The 19,996-nt window shown below is 46.6% G+C and overlaps 1 protein-coding gene across 1 annotated transcript in view; it reads left to right on the forward strand.

Moving 5' to 3' along the window:
- Positions 1 to 1,555: 1,555 nt before the first annotated feature.
- The window catches only part of ENOX2 (ecto-NOX disulfide-thiol exchanger 2), a gene marked incomplete at its 3' end in the record, with an annotated part of 31,506 nt that continues 13,065 nt past the window's right edge, over positions 1,556 to 19,996 (forward strand). Inside the window, exons 1-7 of the mRNA XM_082004341.1 lie at positions 1,556 to 1,667; positions 6,652 to 6,807; positions 9,818 to 10,024; positions 11,717 to 11,950; positions 12,587 to 12,799; positions 14,384 to 14,490; positions 19,624 to 19,738. Of these exons, the coding sequence (XP_081860467.1) occupies positions 1,571 to 1,667; positions 6,652 to 6,807; positions 9,818 to 10,024; positions 11,717 to 11,950; positions 12,587 to 12,799; positions 14,384 to 14,490; positions 19,624 to 19,738 (1,129 nt within the window). The 5' untranslated portion in view covers positions 1,556 to 1,570. The remainder of the gene's footprint in view (positions 1,668 to 6,651; positions 6,808 to 9,817; positions 10,025 to 11,716; positions 11,951 to 12,586; positions 12,800 to 14,383; positions 14,491 to 19,623; positions 19,739 to 19,996) is intronic.

A 19,996-nucleotide genomic window follows, 5' to 3' on the forward strand; every position in this document is an offset into this window, starting at 1 on the left:
TATTGAGCATCAGGTCTGAGCTATTTCAGATAAGGAAAAAATAGAGATGTGCAAGTGGTATTTTGTACATGAGTTAACTCCACTGTAGGCGGTTGGCTAGTTCATAGAGCTTGGCTAATGTAAAAAGTGAAACGGGTGATTTGTTTGTACTGTGAAGGGTGATGGGACTGGCAGGGACAGGAGGGAAAGGTGAGGCCCAGGGTAAGTGTTTGACCTTGGCAGTGCTTCATTTAAGTTGAGCGTGGGAGATGAGTATTTTGGAGGTGGCCTAAGTGAAATGTGGGTTGGGTGGTTAGCAGAAGATGGGTCAGCGTGGAGTGAGACTTCTCACCAGGGGTGTAGAGGCGGCATCTCAGGAAGGTGAACTGACCTCTTGTCCCCTCTCTGAAGCCAGGAGTGCTGGAATGGGGTGGGAAATGGGATTTCTGAATCATTAAATTGCAGGGTGAGATAAATGGTCAATAAATTTCCTCCTGCTGGCATGTTCTGGTGAGCTTCAGGAGAGCTTTGGGAGTCTGCGCGCTGGGTTGTGTCCCGGGTTATACAGGATGGGAGAATATCGAATCTGCCGAGTTTCACGTTAGAGCTTGGAAGTTTTTCATAAAGCTTCTGTCAGTAATGCTGTTGATTTTTGCCCTGCCCCATTGTTGAAGCCAGATTTTTTTTCAAACAAGCATTCATTTTGTGAAAGCTTCATCAGGAAGACAGCATGTGAGACAGCTCTTTGACTGCAGGTGACCAGGTTTGGTGTCCCTGCTCTGATTTGGGCAGCTATTGCAAGCTCTCTCTCTTCTCCTCAGCAGAAGAGTGCTCTGGGCATTGGCGTCTTTGAACTGGATGAGTTCTGTGTTTTTCCACAAGAAAAGAAAGTTTGTATGGGGATTGTTTTTTTTGGTTTTGTTTCCCCACCCTGTGCAGAGTTAACCTTATGCTAAGCACTTTTTTTTTCCTTTTGAAATCAAATATTTTTGCATTTGGGCATCTCTACTTAAAACCTGTGCAAACAAAAAGAACAAGGGTATGTCTTGGTGGTACATAGAAGTAACCAGCTAAAGGCACGGTTGAACCAGCTAAATCACTGAAGAAGATTTGAATGCTTAATTAAGCCACATGTTTCTGTAATGTTAATGGTTCCACCTGGATTGCCAGATAACTCTGCTAGACCTTGAGTAAATAACAGTGGTACTGCTGCTGTTAGCAGCATGATGTTGTTCTTTGCTTCATTTCCCCTTTTAGCATTGAAAAGAAATGTCTTCAAATGTACGTGGAGTGGATAAACCATAATTTAGATGCTCTTGGAAGGCAGTGTTTTCATAGACCTTGCTTCCGTAAAATGTCATCTGCTGGAGAGGGACAGAATGGGTTTGGTTTGGTTTTGGTTTTTTTTTCCTCATTTGTCTGTTTCCTATGTGTTAGGTTCAAATCTGGTTTTGGATGCCGATACTGCAGAGCCTTGCTGGGCAAGGTGTGCCCTGCAGAAGAATTAAGATATGCGCTAAGCTGTTAATCACTATCGCTTTTTTTCATCTCAGCAGATGGTGGCAGAAATCTAAGCCTCGACTCCATTCTGATGGGCTTGCCAATGTCAGACCCAACTGCCTGGGCCACTGCGATGAACAATCTAGGGATGGCTCCCATGGGGATGACAGGACAGCCCCTCCTGCCTGGTATGTGAGCTTATCCAGACTGCGCCCACCTTTGCTTTCAAACAGGTCTTCGGGAAGAACCTATTTCAGTTGAGTTGATAAATGCCTACTGCGTACAAAAAACATTAATAAGCTGTGTTTGAAATGCATTAATGTCTGCAAGTGATTTGTTTAGAGGCCAATATTTAAAAACTGATTTCAGAGGAAATGAAAATACATGTTTATTGATGTAAACTGGTTATTGTGGGGTACCTCTAGATATTCTGCAGTGGTCCCAGACGAAGGAGGGTCCCATGCAGAGCTCAGCAAACCAGGGATATCAAGTAACACATTATTCTAAGCTGAACTGGAACTGCTTAAAAAGAAGGGTGGGAGGGAGATGAAGAGGAAAGCAATAGGGCAGTAAAATGGATATGGCAGAAATAAATGGAGTATTTCTGCTCCAGAAATGACCACCTTGTAGTCCAGAGTACGTGTGCATGGGTGAGTCATCCTATCCAGGCTTTGTTAAAGAGCTCCTGTAGGAACAGAGCTGTGCTGTACCTCTGCTGTGATGCCTGTGCATCAAAATCCTGAAATTAAAATACCTTTTCAGTGCTTTACTGCATTAAGTGCTTGAGAAGGATGCTGTTCCCTGCCTGAATAATTGCCTGCTCACCTGGGGAGGGAGTGTCTGTGTTGGCAGCACTCTGCAATCCTATTTCCGCTCTTGTGGCACAGAGCGGGTAGTTTGCTGTGCAGCTGATACTATATTTAACTAACAGCGTCGCTTGACATAAGTTTTGCATGCAGTCTGTACTCTTATGTCCCCTAGGCCTTGTTTCACATTTGTCTTTGCTGTAGGGGTGTTGTTTTCATGTCGTTCTCATGCTCCCACGCTTCTGTGAAGTAAAAATCGATAGAAGTCTGAGGAGAGCACACCTCCCATTCCCTGCTGTAAGAATAGGAGAAGGCTTCTGGGTGATGCTCGTTTTGATCCTTTTGAGATCAGGAGGTCTGCACCCTACATGACTCGGAACGTTTTAGAAGGAGCAAAATACTTTTTTCTGATCTGGCCACAAGGAAGCAGGATGCTCTGGTCAATATGGATCAGATCCCAAGCACACTGATGGTTTGAAGTTTAGATGAGTCATATCTATAGTATCTATTAAAGATGAGAGACAGTGGAATCTTGACATGCTTTGGGCCATCTTTGCTGAAAACTAGGTGGGACTAAAGTTTCAGGTCACAGTAAAAAAAAAAAAGTCTAAAAACACTTAAGAATTTACCAGCCAATTTCTGTTCCGACAGATGAAGTAAAGCATATAATTGTGAGATGCTTTAGGAGGACCTCAATGTCTAAAATGAATGCACAGCACCTTTCTCTCTGTCCAGCTTTATATAAAAAAGGTTATCGCAGCTTTCACCAAAAAGTACCTGCCAGGCCTGATGTTTTTGAACTCCTTTAGAGTCCTTGAGGACTTCTTTTCTTCTTTTTCTGTTCTTAAAAATGGAGACTGGCTCTTCCAAATCTGCTTCTTAAGCATCTTGGATGCTGGCTTGTCGCCATGGGCTCAGCTTCTTAACAGAAGAAGTAGGTCTCTACGCAAGCTGGCAAGTTGTCTTTACACATTGCTGGCTGAGCAATAAACAGCGGGGCTCACCACAAACCCAGCAACCACGGGTTCTGTTCGCCCTTGCATACACACTTTCTACTTTTCATTATAATGTGATAGTTCATTACCCAGCTAGTTCTTTTGCTTCTGATAATTTTATCCATTCACGCTTTTAGAAAGCTGCAAGTCTTGCTTAATCAGAGAAACACCCATCTTGGCTTTCTGCTTCCTCGAATTCCCCAAGCTCCTCTGTTCCCGCAGTCAGATTTTCTCTGGTTGGCATCCATGCCCATTGCTGTCAGCTAACCTTGAAGCAGTAACAAATTACCAGGACAAGGTGAGACTGCTCTCATTGGCACGCAGGATTATAAAATGTGAAGGGACTGAATTTAGAGGCTTGCAAAAGTTGTAGCAGCGGGTTCACTTGCCTGTCCTTGACATGTGGCAGGTAGCCCAGCGTGACCCACGGCACCTCTGGCTGTGGGGCTGGGAAGAACAGCCACCATCCTGCCAAGGAGGTTGGGGAGGTGGCTGAAACACACCTTGTTTTGCCCCTCTTGCTGCCAGCGCTGAGGTCGTACCAGTGTCAAACTGTGATGGTAAGACAAGCGGGATCCTGGCCTCTAGCACATGGATGTTTCCAAACGGTCTCTGCGTGTTCCAGCAGGTCACCGTTGCTCCGTATCTCCCATCCTCTGCGCTTGCCTCAGCAGCGGGAGCTGTGGCTGTTCCTCTTCCTTCCGGTTGCTCTTGATAGGCAGCAGTGGGCAAGGTCCAGATCGCTCCCTGCTGACGTTTTGGAGTACAGCTCTAGGAAAATGAAGAGTTTCTTTACCATTTCAAGAGTGCTTTTAACAGGAGGATGCCAAGGCTGGGTGTAGGAGGACAGAGGCTGTGGGGAGCTGGTGTCCTGGGGCTGCACTCCTGTGTGGCATGGCTGCTTCTTGTGCTGCTTAGAGGGGTACTTCAGGGCCGGCTCTGGTACCTGCCACGTGCCCAGGGGCTGGCTGGCCGGCCCAGACCAGCAGCATTTGTGAGACTGGTCTAAGGCTTCATAGCTGGGATTTTACTGGCACAGCTGCTGCTGAAAGGGATGGAAGTAATGAGCATCCCAGTCTAAACCTAGGAAATTCGGAAGATGGATCGTTAAGTTGGAAGCCAGGATGCTGGTTTTGGCAAGTGTTCTTCCAGCCCTTCAGGCAAGGGGCTGGCCTGTGTTGCTTGCACTTCGGTTTGCCTCCACTGGTAATACCTTTGCCACAGGTTGGATCAGGATGTTACTTGCTCAGGACTGAGTCCTGCAATTTTTCTCCAGCTACCTCACATCTTCAGGGAGTTTTGTCACTGAAGGTCACAGCCATCCACGAGGTGACTGTCATCTCAGACTTCAACTTAGCAATACATTAATTCAAACTGCGGAGATCTCGATGGGGTAGCCTCTCCCCATCCTCTCTTCCCTGGTCCGAAAGCCCCAGCTCAGAGACCTCTGCCCTGAGCCAGCAGTTGTACAGCTATAGCCTCGATCATTCAGGCCAACTCTTGTCACTCTTTACAGCCCGTTTCCTCTGGAGACGTGTATGCAGTGTGTTTCAGGGACTTGTGTAGCACCATCACAGGGAGCAGTAAGGCTGCCTGTGTCGTGGAATGGGGCTCTGTCTAATGATAGACTTGTATAATTTAAAAAAAAAAAAAAGTCAAAATGCTATTTAAAATAGCTGAAAACAGTGCTGTCTGCCTGATTTTTTTTTTTAATGGCATCATATCTGAAATCTACTAATGAAAGTTTAAATATTAAAATTCTGCAACTTTAATGTCACCCCTTCCAAGCCAGGTGTCATAGACCAGGCCATCCCAGCATCAGTTGGCCATAGATAAACTAATGTATCTCATAAGGATACAGTTCACATGTATCCCTACACCCGTATTTCACAGTTGGCTACAGGAAGATTACTTGTGCCTTCCTCTGAAACACCTGTTTCACGGCAGAGGATTTGCCTCAGGTCTATGTTTTTACTGCGACCATTCACGTGTGATGTAAAATGAACAGCAGCACTTGCACTGAGTGCAAGGAAATCCTAATTAGGCAAGCAAAACAACGTACATAAACTGTGTAGAAATGTAGCCCAGGGAAAATATTTCAAAATACAAAGGAAAACAAAATTCAGCTACCAAACTCAAACATGCAATTTGGGCACTGAAATTTGTCTTGCATCTGGATTACTGTAAGTAGTGGTTGTGAAGAGAGGAATACAAAAATGTTTTCCTGCCTTAGGGATGTGAATAGCATCTGAAACGATGCCAGTGTAGGCTCAAAGGAAAATGCTGCCTCTGCACCGCTCAGTTCTGCCTATTTGTAACTTTTGTCTGTGCCTTGCAAAATTAATTTTATCTGTCTACATCAGAAACAGGCAGCCAGATTCAAAGGCTCTGTAGTGCTCGGGACGGCGTGTTCTGTGGCAGTGTCCTGTGGTGGTTGGGGATTGCCTGCGTCTTCAGAGCTGCTGCGGCTGCAAAGAGAGTAGTGGCAGCAGAGGGTGGAGAAGACGTCGTGCGTTTGCAGGAGGGAGTTCTTCCTGAGATGTCACCCCGATAGTACCAGTGGGCCCTGCTGGTGCTGGTTGTCCTTGCAGCTGAGAGCTGCTGACGTCCTCAAACTTATGAGCCTCCTCCATAAGGCACCTAGGCATACTGTTTCCAGTTTGGTTGCCTACAGATATTGCTTCCCCAGGAACTTCTGAACAGATAAAATACTCCTCCTTTGACAGCTCTGTTTGGTTTTATTTGGGATTGGTGGCAAATCTGGGAGCAAAATCAAAGTAAAATGCTACTTAGATATAGTCAGAGTGCTAACTAAAACCTAGAAACAAGTTAAGCAGGATAAGGTATGCAATAAGGTGTTTCCATAAATGCTTCTGTGCATTTTACCCAGAATTACTCTGGTACGTTCTTAACTGCTGAAATTGGTACACTTGTCTAGTTTGCAGGGTGATGCCCTTAACTCTCTGTCACAAGCTGTCTGCACTACTAAGCTACCGAACGAAACCGGGCTGGGTTGGGTTTTACGCTGTTTCCGTATGCCACAGATTTCTTTATATGGGTAATACAATACTGGGGAGGTTTTGACACTAGCTGGGAGATGGTGTCTACAGAGTGGAAAAAGAAATAGTTTATTTGAACAGAGAAAATCTATGTGGCTGAGACAATCAACAATGAAACAGATTTTAAAAGGGTGTTCTAAGGGCACAAATCTAAAGTTCTGGTGAGTTGTATTATGACGTTCCCTCTCGGTTGCTGTTCACTCAGTTAATTTTCACTGGTACATGTGGGGAGAGTACTCCATTTGCTGTCTGCATAAAGAGTTACTGTATGAGTCCAAACCACCTGACTCCCTTATTCTCTCCCTCATTTAGATTTTGATCCTGCTCTTGGGATGATGACTGGAATCCCTCCAATCAACCCCATGATGCCAGGCTTGGGCATAGTCCCACCTCCCATCCCTCCGGACATGCCTGCTGTGAAGGAGATCATTCATTGCAAAAGCTGCACTCTCTTCCCACCGAACCCACGTAACCATCCATTTATGTTTTGTTCTGTTTCTGTCTGTATATGTGGTCCCCTCATCTGCGCTCTGCAGCATATGGCAGAGCCTGGCAGCGGGTCTCAGGTTATTGCATGCAACTTGGCAGCAATCATTCCCGTGGTCTTGGGGTTCCTGAGACCTTTGTGTGCTGCGGGCCTGAACTCTGCCCGCAGGCAGGGCTTTGCTTGGCTCGTTAGCTTCAGAGAAGAAGAGTAAGTCAGATCTCGTGAGCTGTGCTTACTGCCAGACAAGCAGAGGGAAGGAAGCGTTCCACCCTGTAAAGCTTAACGATAAATGCGCAGGTTTAAAGTTGACGGCAATGGCAAACTGGGGAAGGTAGGAGCGTAAGTGCAGTCCCAGGCAAGCTTCTGCCTGCAGTGCCTGCACAGCCCAGCCGCCCTGTTGGGCCCCACGGAAGCCCCATGGAAATGGGACTTAATTTTTCCAGAAGCAGTGCTCTTCACTGGAAATAAGACGCTTTCATTCTGCAGAGAAGTTGCAGGAGATGTTTGTAACTGCGTGTCTATAATTCCTAAGAAGGTGCCAGCAGATGGCACCCGAGCCTGGTGGGCTCCCAGCAGTGGCAGTCTGTGGCACTCCCGTGCCCAGCATTTTAAATAAAACTCTTGCCATGCCCAGTCTGATGATTTGTCTCTTAGTTCACCATCCCCAGAAGAAAACTGGTCTTGCTGTCCTGGAAACAGTTTTGGGTTGGTTTGTTGTTTTTTTTTTTTTTAAATTAAATACTCATTGACAAGCCAGTTCAAGAAGTTTGACTGCTGTGTTAGAAGGAAGATGCACTGTTAGTCCCTCCGAGCATGTAACAAAATTGTGCATCTCTTCATGCGGGCAAACGAGTAACTGTCACAGAAACGCTCGGGCACTGCTTTTGAGGTATGTGTTCCTCCCAGATTTGTTCTAGCCACACTCACAGCGGTTGTTCAGGCTAAGGTCTGTGTACGTGGTGTAGACTGAACTCCCGCCCAGGTGCTCCTGCATGTGTGTCTCCTCCTGCTCCCCTTCAGTGTTGGTACTCTTCATGCTCTCCCTTTCTCATCCATCAGTGCCGCTAGCATTTCCCTCTTGGTGCTGCGGATTGCTTCCAGCGACTGTTTATCTGCTTTGCAGACCTTTCCCTTCCCTTCGTGTAACAAACCGGCTCTTGACTTCATCCAGACGTTTCTGTTCTTGGCTGTGTGAGATGTGCTCAGTCCTGTTTTCCTGGGACTTTTTCTTCTTCTGGTTCTTCTGCTGCTTTAATCCCTTCTTTAGTGTGGCCTTGCAAACAGATGCAGTCTGAAATGTTAATTCCTGGCAAATATCCATCAGGAATATTTACCAGAGGAGATTTCTCTTCCTCTGAGCCAGTCTGGCAGAGAATTTTTAAAGAACTCCTATTCTCATTATTTTGCTAAACACTTAAAAACATATTTTTTTGCAAAATGCAGATAGCGTGGGTTCAACACCTCTGTTTACAGCTGTTATCTTGTGTTTCATGTACTTACGACAAACCTAACATACATCTTTTGATCTGAGATACGGTCTGTACAAAACTGTGTTGAATACAAATGTTAGACTGTGGAGATTGCTGTTGAGATGTGGTCAGTGGCTGGTAACTGAGGAAGCTTCCAAGAAAAATCGATACTGATTGCAAAATAGACAGAGGGAATATTTGATAAGGTTATGAAGCTGTACTGGAAAGGGAATTAAACTTGGATATCAGGTTTTCAGGGAAAACCTAGCACTTATGGTCAGTGTTATCCTGAGAGGGGACCGTCAGCATCTCGTAGAGCTTATGAGTCCTTCCTGGAGGCCCTTGCTACGAGCTGGTACTGGACTGGGTGAGCTCCTGGCCAGGAGCTGTCTTGCAGCTTCTGTTCTTGTGAAGTAAGAATAGGATGTTAAAAGGACCTGTTGGTGCAGAAGAACTTTTTTTTACTACCTTTAACTACCTTAAAGAAGGTTAAGGATGTTGTTTCATAAGGCTGTAGCGAGTCGGTGGTCAGGCTCGATGTGGGAACCAAAAGGATCCGTTTCCAAACAGAAAAAAAATAATCCTAATAATTGCTTTTGGAAGAACTTTGCTGGAAATATGCCAAAGAATTAAAAGAATGTAATACAACTATTTTGTTAAATAAATATGTAAGTGGTGTAATTCTGTGAACTTAACCAGGGGCGATGGATCTCAGCACTGAAATTCATTTAGGATTTTCCAGATATTAAGAAACACCAGGTAACAAGTGCATAATCCTTCTCAGCCTTCACATACTGAGTTGGGAGGGTCTCACTGCACTTGCCAGGTAGACTCACGCAGTCTCTTTTGTGTGTTGCACTGGGGTGGGTAAGTGAGCATACTCAGCAACCTGCTTCTGGCAAACTAGACTTAACTTTCAGGTGCTTTTATGTTTTGTGGTTTATTTTAGCCATATGGGTAAAAAAACCACTGATTCCGTCTACACCTCTTGGCTATACCCGTTTCCTTCATCTCTTCTTTCCATAATATCTTTTTAGTCTGAATTTGGTTCATGACCTTCCCTTAATGTTAATACTTCTGTACACTTTACAGACTGCTGTATAGTTTTTTGCCCTTTAGGATCCTCTGTATACATTCTCTACGTATTCTTTATGTTAGGACAGTCCTTTCAGCTGTGTGTGTATAGCACCTCCCATGATAAAGTTTTGAGGTCCTGGTGCTGCTCATGGTCTACGGCAGGAGCTCAGTGAGGCTTTGCTTGTGCTGGGGAGAGTGTTTGGAGGGCTTCAGGCTCCCGAGATCTTTTGTCTGGAAACAGGCTGGTAAATGTGCTTGTTCTCGTATAGCACCTCAGCAGTGCTAGAGATCTGCTGCTTGGTGAAGTCGAATGCAGCATAGTGAGGTGTACGTGTGAAGGAAGCAAGGAAGGTATGGTTGTCTCTCAGGAGAGGTGGGCAGATGCAAGGAACATGGGCTGACAAACCAAAAACTAACCAGGTCTGCTTTCTCTTGCTCTCTTCAGATCTTCCCCCTCCAGCAACAAGAGAGAGGCCCCCAGGGTGTAAGACGGTGTTTGTTGGAGGACTGCCGGAAAACGGAACCGAGCAGATCATTATGGAAGTGTTTGAACAGTGTGGGGAAGTCATAGCTATTCGAAAGAGTAAGAAGAATTTCTGTCATATCCGCTTTGCTGAGGAGTTTATGGTGGACAAGGCACTTTATCTTTCTGGTAAGTCTATTTCTGTCTCAGATGGCAGCTTAAAATTCTGGGACAGAGATGTAATGACTTCTTTATAGTTATAATGACAGGCTTTGTTGCAGTTGGAAGATTTGTCTAATATTGTGTCAGTTCGCCTCTTTCTGCTGGTATTGCATTTCTGCTTAAATACATGAAAACAGCTCCTGGTAGGAAAGATAGCAATGCTCTGTTTCCTTTGGTACTGCAAGCTGGTACAAAATATTGCATCAGGTACAATCAGAATCCATCCCTGTCTTACCTGGATAAATGTCCAGCCGATTCTGCAGATAATGCTTAAGGGTCCTATAAACATTTGCAGTTGCTCTCAATTGCTTGTTGATTGGATGGTGTGCTTGACTTTCATCAATATTTTTTTTTGCTATTAGTCAACAGAGCTGAAACACCTGGGCTCTTTTTGCCTAGGGAGGCCCTGTTCTGCATTCATAGGGTTTTAAGAGGTCTGTTCCATGGTGGACAGAGATGTTGTGGTTGGTGTTCACAGGCTCTGCGTGCCTGGCAGATTGTGCATTTCCAGCCAACCCTGCGTTTGCTGTGCTGGTTACATCTGCCCTGAGCAGCCTGGGCTTTCCCACCTGACTCTTCACCATTCTAGAAAAATATAATAGTACTTTCTATTTCCATGCTAAAATCCCTTCCAAAATCATCTTTTCAGTATATTAACAAACCAGGGTACTGCCTCCAAAGCCCCTACTTTCTCCAGAGATGTGAGCTGTGAAGATAAGTGAGGGAAATGTTCTTTTCTGTTTAAAATAATGGAAATTTTTCTGTATTCTGTTTTGACTGATTGTAAGCATTGTGTCTCATTCCAGAGACTGTTGAATTGTTCAACTTGCAATGCTCTGTTAGTAAGAGCTGTGTCTCTTTGTGGTTACCCCTTCTACACAGCCAATACAGCCTCTTTAGCTGCAGGCATTCTCTGCTTACAGTTCCTCCTGCCCAAAGCCATGGTCATGTCCACAGTCATCAGTGTCCTCCACACACAAGTGTTGTTTCTGGGTTTGTTCTTTGTTTGAAGTCTCTCTGTAGTTCAGATTTTCTTCCCTACATCCCACCTGTGCTTTTCCTAATCACAGAGAAGAGCCTTCTAGCACGTTTGTGCATGCAGAAAAGGAGTCCTGCAAACTTTACTGGTGGTGAGAAGAGTTCCCACACAGCGGACGTGTGCGTTTGCTGACCTTAATCCCCCTCCCACTGGATGATGGGGGCTGTTCCAAAGATTACCGCCATCCATCTACTGCCCTCTTTTCCATGTCCCAGCTCTCATTCCCCCCTTCCCATCCCCAAGTTCTGGAGTTTGTGAAAGTGTGGAAGAATCCAAGGCAGTTCTGTCTTCCCCCTGTGAACAGCTGGGCTTAGTCCCACAGCCTGAGAGGTTACGTGCAATTAAACAGTTGCTGTTCGAGAGCCAGTACCTGCTAGTGTTTAGAGGAGGAACAGCCCGTGTAAGATCTTGCCTGGTGTGTGCAGAACACAGGCAGAGAGCAGCACGCACCCTGATAATGTTTTCTTTTCCAGCATCACTCTCTATGCACTAAACTCTTCAGTCACCTCTTCTGTTCAGGGGCTTTCTGCTCAGTAGGAATGAGGGACGGGCATGGGTGGGTGGTTGGAGCCTAAGGTAAGTCACCTGTGCTGTCTGAACACTGTTGTCATCACTGCCAGGCTATCGCATCAGGCTGGGCTCTAGCACTGACAAGAAGGATACTGGACGCCTGCATGTGGATTTTGCTCAGGCTCGGGATGATCTGTACGAGTGGGAATGTAAGCAGCGGATGCTGGCGAGAGAGGAGCGCCATCGCAGGAGGCTGGAAGAGGAGCGCTTCCGCCCACCCTCCCCACCTCCCGTTGTCCATTACTCCGACCACGAGTGCAGCATAGTCGCTGAGAAACTGAAAGGTAGGTGGTTCTGCAGGCCACGGCCACCCGCCTGTGCAGATGCTGCGATGTAGATTTGTATTCTCCAGTGGTTGTCTTGCTGAACTGAAATGATGGTGCCATCTAGACCTTGCAGAGCCCGTTCAGACTGAGCCCTCAGCCTGCACACAGCAGCTCTGCTAGCCATCTCTTTTTCAGAATTGTTTGTCTTTTTGTAAAAACAAACCCATACTCGAGTACAACAGTTTCTTCCAAACCATTTTTGTTCATGTTAAAAGGACTAGTGTAAGTCATAAGACCTTCTTTGAAGCCTAAGACCCATGCGTGGCCTGATTATTTTGGAGCTGGAGGATATTGTCTTTCATGAAAGAGTATATCTGAATAGGCATGTGAAGTTTCCCAGTAGGTTTCTAGCAATTGGTCCTCCTCTTGTTGCCTCCTCAACAGATGGTTTGCTCCATCAGCTTGATGTTAGACTTGCCTTCCTATGTATAGTCCTGTATTCAGATAGTACCGTGCTTTCAAGAATTGTGATTAGCTGCCCGAAGTAAGTTGACCTTTGAAAGAGAGCAGTTCAGCAGTGCCAGGGGAAGGATCCAAAAGCTGCGCAGGCAACCCTGTATTTCTGTGGTATAAAGGTGTTCGTTCTTGCTACAGATGACACAAAGTTCTTGGAAGCCATACAGACCTTGCTGACCTGGATAGAGCGTGGAGAAGTGAACAGGAGGACTGCCAACAACTTCTACTCCATGATCCAGTCAGCCAACAGCCACGTTCGCAGACTAGTGAATGAGAAAGCAGCTCATGAGAAAGAGATGGAAGAAGCTAAAGAGAAATTCAAACTTGCGCTCTCAGGGATTCTGGTTCAGTGTGAGTAGTGTTTCCGCCCTGAATGTTGGTTGTCTGTTGTTGTAGAGAAGACGTTTAATTTCTAGAGTCTGGAGAGGCCACGCTAAAAGGGCTTCAGGAAAAGAAGTAGCAATCACTTCTGCGCAGCTACAATTAGTTTATAAGCATAGATCATTAACTTGGCAAAAGTTTCTTGTGGTACTTTTTATTGGAGTAAGAATCCACATCTGGGGGAGGAGAGAATGAATTCTTAATTTTTTTCCTCTTTTAATTATAGTCTATTAGTAGTTCTGTCATCTTACAACTCCATTTCTGTGCACAGACAAGGTAAGTTCCTGGTAATCTGGTGCCTCAGCGAAGTGTACAGGATTTATTCGCCAAAGGTAGGATGCAGCAGAGTGTTCCCAGCACCCTGTTCTCACTCATAACTGAAAACCTGTTGCAGCATTTCAAACCTGGGTTTTTCAGATCCCGGTACTTTATTAAACCATGAAAACAAGGAAGAGGCATGGCCTATATTAGTTCCCAGATGTAATTTATAACAGTTCCTTAAACCATTCGTTGCCTCTTACACGTTCTTTCTTTAGTAAGTCTGAATATTCTTTTTTACTTTATTTTTTTAAGAACACCTTCTCCACAATTATACTAAGTCTCCTTGACCCCCTGGGCTAGATTGTGAACAACTTAACTTTTGGTTTTATATTCAATAATTTTGTTACTTGTTTGAGACTTAATTTTTTTTTTTTAATTCTGTTCACGATAAAAAATACGGGCACACGGTCCGGAGGGAAATGCAATAAGTGCTGCAGAGTAAGTAGTAACAGACAGTAGCATGCAACTCGGCTCTATAACACACCCACTGATTATCTCAGCCACTCTTAGGTTAACCTAAGTAGGAGAGTGCTGATTTTATTTTGTAAGAATTATGCCTACTACAACATCACAAGTGTAAAAAAAACAAACCAACCAAACAAAACCAGGTAGAAGTGCTTTCCGCTGTTGGGTTAGCTCTCATTCAATGAAGGGGCACTTTATATTCCAAAAAACCTCTGCAGGTTTTCTAGAGAAATAGAAGGAATAAATTTCAGGAACAAAAAAAGTTGATGGCTGCTGCCAGAATCCATTTTCCGTAGTCCGCACGGCGGGATGCGGTCGTGCTCAGGCTGTGGCACTGTTCTTTAGGACTGCACCCACTAGGCAGAAGAACACCCAAAGTGCCAGCTTCCACACTTGTACTTAACCATCCCGTTTTAGAGAGCGAGTGCTACCTGGGTGTGCTTGTTACACTCACAGGCAGCGCTGCACAGCGTATTTGAACGTTTTTCAGTGCAACCTGTGCCGCCTTTTTTTTCCAGTTGAGAGCAGATGCCATTGTCCCGGTTGATCGTTACTCTGTGAGCATTTGGCTCTGGCCTGGTGAAGTCCACACTTTTCTTTCCAGGGACAGAGACCTTTTCCTGAGCTTAGCTTCAGCACAGTACAGTGTTATAAGAAAAGGTTAGCCAAACCACCTGCCTGATTCCACTTTTTTACTCCTTTACTCCTCTTGTTCGCCCTCTCTGGATGATATTCTGGCCTGATTTGACTGCTGATTTGATACTACAGTCGAGCAGATAGTGGCCGTGTACCATTCTGCCTCCAAACAAAAGGCTTGGGACCATTTCACGAAAGCTCAGCGTAAGAACATCAGCGTGTGGTGCAAACAAGCAGAGGTTGGTAATTTTTTTATTGTGTTAGATCCTCCAGCACAGTCTCTTTTTTGTCAGGATATTGATGTTGAGTTTGCACAATGCTCGCGTGGATAACACCACCTTAATTCACAGTGTACAATGGGAATTACTCAGTCGTCTCTTGTGTTACAGGTAATAAATTTTCTCTTGGTCTTTGTGTTACTAGCAGCAATACATTGAGGTCTGTATGCTGATTGAAGTTGTGCACAATAATAATTATTATTGATTTGTTTTGTGCCAATTTAATGTTAAAGCAAGAGGGATTTCTAGAGAGATGTTAAAAAAAAACAAAACAGAAAACCAACGAACAAACCCTAAGCATCATCAGAGATCTGTTTTGTCACATTTTTATTGACAGACTTGAGAGGTGGAAATAATTCCAGCTGGACAGTCTGGAAAACTTGAGTGAGGATGTTCTCATATTTCTGTATTTATGCTGTGCAGTGACATTGCTAGTGAAATACAGGATTTAAAGGTGGTGACAAGGGTGGGGTTGGTGGAAAAAGGCATGTCACTTAAACTGCTCTTCCTGCAGGAGGAAGAATAGTTCTCAGTCCCTTATCTGATCTTATCAAATCTTATTGGAGTCAGGCACAATGTCAGGAGAAATAAAGCTAAGGTAAAGAAAGGCTGTCTCTTGGGCAAGTGATGGCTTTGGGAGATGTTTGCCCTGGAGTCTGCAATGAAATACATGCTGCCTTCTGTCACCTGTGTAATAGGGATGTCACATTGCTTGGCTGCATCTGGCCGTGGAGCCCATCTTGATGTTTGGCCTGAGGAAGAGGGGAGGAGATAGCTGTGCTCCTGGGAACATGGAGGGCTACACCAAGGGTGGCGGAAGAGCCCTGTGGTGGGTCTTCTAGTCAGAGCTTGTCTCCCCTGGAGTCTCACTTCTGTGTCCCTTCCCTAGAAAGGTTAATGCTCGAAGTAGTAACAGAAATATTGTCACCCTGGTGTATGAGTAGTTCTAAAGGAAAGAACAAGAAATTGTATTAAGCTCTGGGATGAATACTACCAGCTTTCTCAGCCTCTCTTCTTAGCTTAGGTGTTCCAGCTCCCTGGCCATTTTTGTGGCCTCCTTGGGACCTGCTCTAACAGGTCCATGTCCTCCTTGTGCTGGGGACACCAGAGCTGGATGAAGTGCTCGGTGGGGGTCACGTGAGAGTGAAGTAGAGGGGGAGAATTGCTTCCCTCTGCCTGCTGGCCACGCTGCTGGTGATGCAGACCTGGGTACGGTTGGGCTGCGAGCGCACAGTGCTGGCTCATGTCCAGCTTTTCATCCACCAGTACCCCCAAGTCCTCCTCGGCAAGGCTGCTCTCCATCCCTTCATCCCCCAGCCTGTGCTGGTACCTGGGGTTGCCCCAACCCAGGGGCAGGACCCTGCACTTGGCCTTGTTGAACCTCATGAGGTTCACATGGGCCCATTCCTGGAGCTTGTCCAGGTCCCTCTGTATGGCATCCCTTCCCTCTGGCGTAAAATCTTCTGTGGTTCTGTGTCTTTCTCAGATATCGAGTTCCTCTTCACAAACTTGGAAAACAAGTCTATCCCAGAAAAGCCAGAAGTTGTCTTTCACCTTTAAGATTATTTAACATCAAAAGTAAATCTGGGCAAAGTTGACAGGCTGGTGATCCGTGGTCACCACTAGGTTGCGTGTATGCAGGCCACTTTCCCATATAGCTGCGACCTGAGAAAAATCTGTAGAGTTGGATAATACCCAGTGGTTGGCCTCGATCCCCCACAACGTTGGAAGACTCCAAAATGACTGTGTTTTCCTGGGAAGTTTCCAGCAGTGATCTCCTCATGAGACTGCACTTCTGGGATTTTCCTTCCAAGTCCCACTGAATCAAACCTTTTGTAGTACCTAAGGGAGGAGATAACATTTTATTTTATACCTGATAAGCCAGGTGGAGAGTCTGATTCAGACTGTGCCTCTACTTTGAGCCCTAGTCCTCCTGTTCCTTCCTGCTTACTGAGATTGCTTACTATGACTGGGGTGGGAGTACTCTCTCCATTTGGAGCTGTCTTTTGTTCCAAGGTAAGTTATCCCTGTGGGAAGAGGCTGCGAGACCACTGGTGAGGCCTCTTCCAGGAGTACTTGCTGCTGGGCTCAGCCTGCTGGGCTCCCCCAGCTTTAGGGCCTTCCCTTAAAGGAAGGTGGACCCACAAGATGCATCTTCTTGGTACAGCTTTCGGCAGAGTTTAATCCTGTGGGTCACCACATCGGAAGAAAGCCTGGCAGGCAGCTTGGGGAATGTTGTTAGGCTAGTGTTGGGGAGTCGTTAGGCTAGGCCAGGGTTTTATCTTTATCAACGGTGACTTAAGGTGGTTTTCCCAGGCAGCGCTGGCAAGTCCTGTCGCTGCAGGCAGCTCATTAAGAAGCCACGGACGCTCGAGACCTAGTGAACCACTGCGCCACGGTAGCCACCAGCCCACACGTTCCCTTGCTTAGGAAGTGCCTTGCTCAAGTACTTGGCTTCTCTGATGGTTTTTCCTCTCCCGTGCAGGGCTGCCCCTTGGGCGCAGTCAGGGCGCTGGTGACCCATGGCGTAGCCTGCTGTGCTCTGTGCAGCCTTCTCCAGCTTCGAGGCCTCTTTAGGCTTTCAGCTGTTGAGCAGAGTCAGTTAAAGGCGATGGGAAGATTTTCCTCTGAGCTTCAACCCAGCTGCCATTTTATGGGTGGTCTCTAGGGCAGGCAGCAGTCGCTTTGGAAGGGTAGCCAGCGCTGCCCATCGCGTTCGGATCTGCCTTGTTCTTGCCCTTTCCCCGTTGCTGTCCCCAAGGTGTCCATTCGTGCAAGCTGAAAGCATGGTTGTTTTCCCTGTTGTCTGATCTTGGTGGATGTGTGCTTGGTGCTGGCAAGCAGAATTTGTGAAAGTTTCAGGCCATTAGAGTAAAATCTACGAAGAGCTGGACAGTATTTCATAAGCATATCCTATATCTTTTCTCCTGTGGCTGTGTCTGGGGTGTATAATCCAAGTGAAGTTGTGGTAAATCGACATCGCGTAGGGCCATGGGGCCAGCTGTGCTAGCCTGCAGTAAGCGTTCCTGACATCTCCATCTCCTTGAATAGCTGACTGATGTTTTCCGAATGCTACTTGTCCTGCTCTGCAGAGGGGATGGAGGGGCTGAGCTGGGTGTTTCCTCTGCCCAGTGTGCGCTGGTCGGAGCAGAGGATGGAGCAGGGGACTTTGTCTGGAGGAGCGGGTGGGGTTGTCCAGCTCTGCCTGGACAAGGTGAATGGAGGAGAACGGACACACGCAGGCAGGAGCTGGGGTGGCTGAGGGACCAGCGTAGGAAGTAGCATCTGATCCCCAAGGTGGACCAAGGCTGTGACAGAGAACAGAGAGGATCCCAGCAGCTGGAGGGAGAGTCATGGTGGTGCAGGCTGGGCACCGGTGGTTGGCAGGGGGGAGAGGGGAGAGAAGCTTCAAAGTGCACCAGGACTGATACGGGTCAGGAGGTGGCTGGGCAGTCTCTGTCCTCTGTGTACTTGCAATTCCTGCTTCTAACTGGCACGGCCTGTCTCTCAGGTAGGTTTTGTTGTAGCTGCATGGAGGAGGCATGGAGCAGGGAGGAATGGAGTGGGCAGCACTATGGGTCATAGGTACGGTCATGCTGCAGCAGGGCAAGAGTGGTGCATGGCAGGTGCCATGCAGGGCACTGCTCGGAAGGTGCGGGGTATGTTGGATGGCAGGAGGAAGCAATGCCAGGGAGATGTGTCAGCTAGCAGCCGGGCTGTGTGTGCCACGGGGGGACAGCACCGGTGGAGGAGCTGTCACGGGTGACTTATTAAGAGAAGTCATCATTACGGAGCTAACTAGAAGGGTTTTATTGATGGTTAAAGGATGATCAAATGATAATTAATCGATGATTGAATGATAATTAAATCACAGAATCATAGAATCATTAAGGTTGGAAAAGACCTCTAAGATCATCAAGTCCAACCATCAACCCAGCACCACCATGCCCGCTAAACAATGTCCTGAAGTGTCATGTCTACACGTTTTTTGAACATTTCCAGTGATGCTGACTCCAAATGGTGATTAAACAATAATTGAATGGTAAATAGTGATTTGACAGTGGTGATACGGCAGTCAAATACTAACTACATTTCTTAACTACATGGGTACATTTTATATATATATATATATAAAAATGTTGCTAACGTATAATATACTTTTAGGTGGAATGTAGAATGTCGCTTACCTTGTTACAGATACCAGATGCCAGGTAAAGGGTCTCTCGGCCTTGAGGGGTAACCCTGAGAGGCGTCCCTGCTGGAGGCAGACCGCTGCCGTGCAGCCTGCTGCTGTACAGGAGAGCTCAGTGGGCTGGGGGGGCTGCAGATATTTGTAGCGTCAAGCGATGGACTTGTAGTCAGACCCCTTGGGTGCACGTGTGTGCGCGCAGCGGCTGCAGCGGTTTTGGTTTGGCCTAGTCCCAGCTCAGGCTGGTACCGTTAGCTCCCGAGAAGATACGCCCTGGCACAATTTCTCGCGGTTTGCGCAGCAGGGCTGCCTTCCGTCAGGCGTACTTGTCGGTGACGGCTGAACCAGAGTCCTGCTCGCTCGGTCAGAGTGGGGGCATCCGTCCCAGGCGCTGGGCAGGTGAGCGTGGGCAGGAGCCCAGCAGGCAAGAGGCAGGGCAGAATGGCATCAGGGAAGCCGTTCCAGGTGTGCGGAGAGAGCACTGACAGCAGTCGTGGCGGCAGGGAGTTACTGATCTTAGGTGTGTGCTGCGAGCAAGAAGACTGGTAGTGACCCAGTGGCGGTTACAAGGTTGGGCAGCGCCGAATGTGGGAGAGGTGTGTGGATGTCAAGCAGGGCAGATGCGGGAAGGGGGTTCACTGAGAAACCACACTGTGGGAAAGGCTAGGTGCCAGCTCTGGGACAAAGAGAAGAAGGGAGATGGAAGAGTCAGGAATATCAGCAGCACTGACAGATTGGCTCATGATAGGTATTGTCCTTGAGCTAATAGTCTGGGGTTTTTATCATTACCCCTTTCTTGTATCGTGGAGTTGCATTTGCAGACTTAGATTTCAGCATTTTTTTATCCAACCAATCTGTTCCTTGTAATCTGTATTTAAAAAACCTCTCTACTTTCTGAACCTTAGGAAATCCGTAACATTCATAACGATGAACTAATGGGTATTCGAAGAGAGGAGGAAATGGAAATGTCTGATGAAGAAATAGAAGATCCATCAGAGATGAAAGAAACGGAAGAATCAGGTAAAATCACTTTTTACAGCTCATAAACAAAGAACTTGTCTCTTCAGTGGTTTCTTTCAGGAGCCCACTTCTGACTGTTTTGTACCCCAGCATTGTCACGGGCAGAGCAAAATCAACTGCAGTTATATGGAGTTGTTTTCCTCTCGGTGCCTGGTTCTGTAGCCAGGGTTTGTCACTCCTCCCTGCGACGGTGAGGGTAACCTAAAGCTGTGTCTGAACCGCAGTCCCTCGCGAGGCGTGCGGGGTTCATGGAGGTGT

The sequence above is a fragment of the Phaethon aethereus genome (assembly GCF_964289735.1).
Source record: "Phaethon aethereus genome assembly, chromosome: 10".
NCBI lineage: Eukaryota > Metazoa > Chordata > Aves > Phaethontiformes > Phaethontidae > Phaethon > Phaethon aethereus.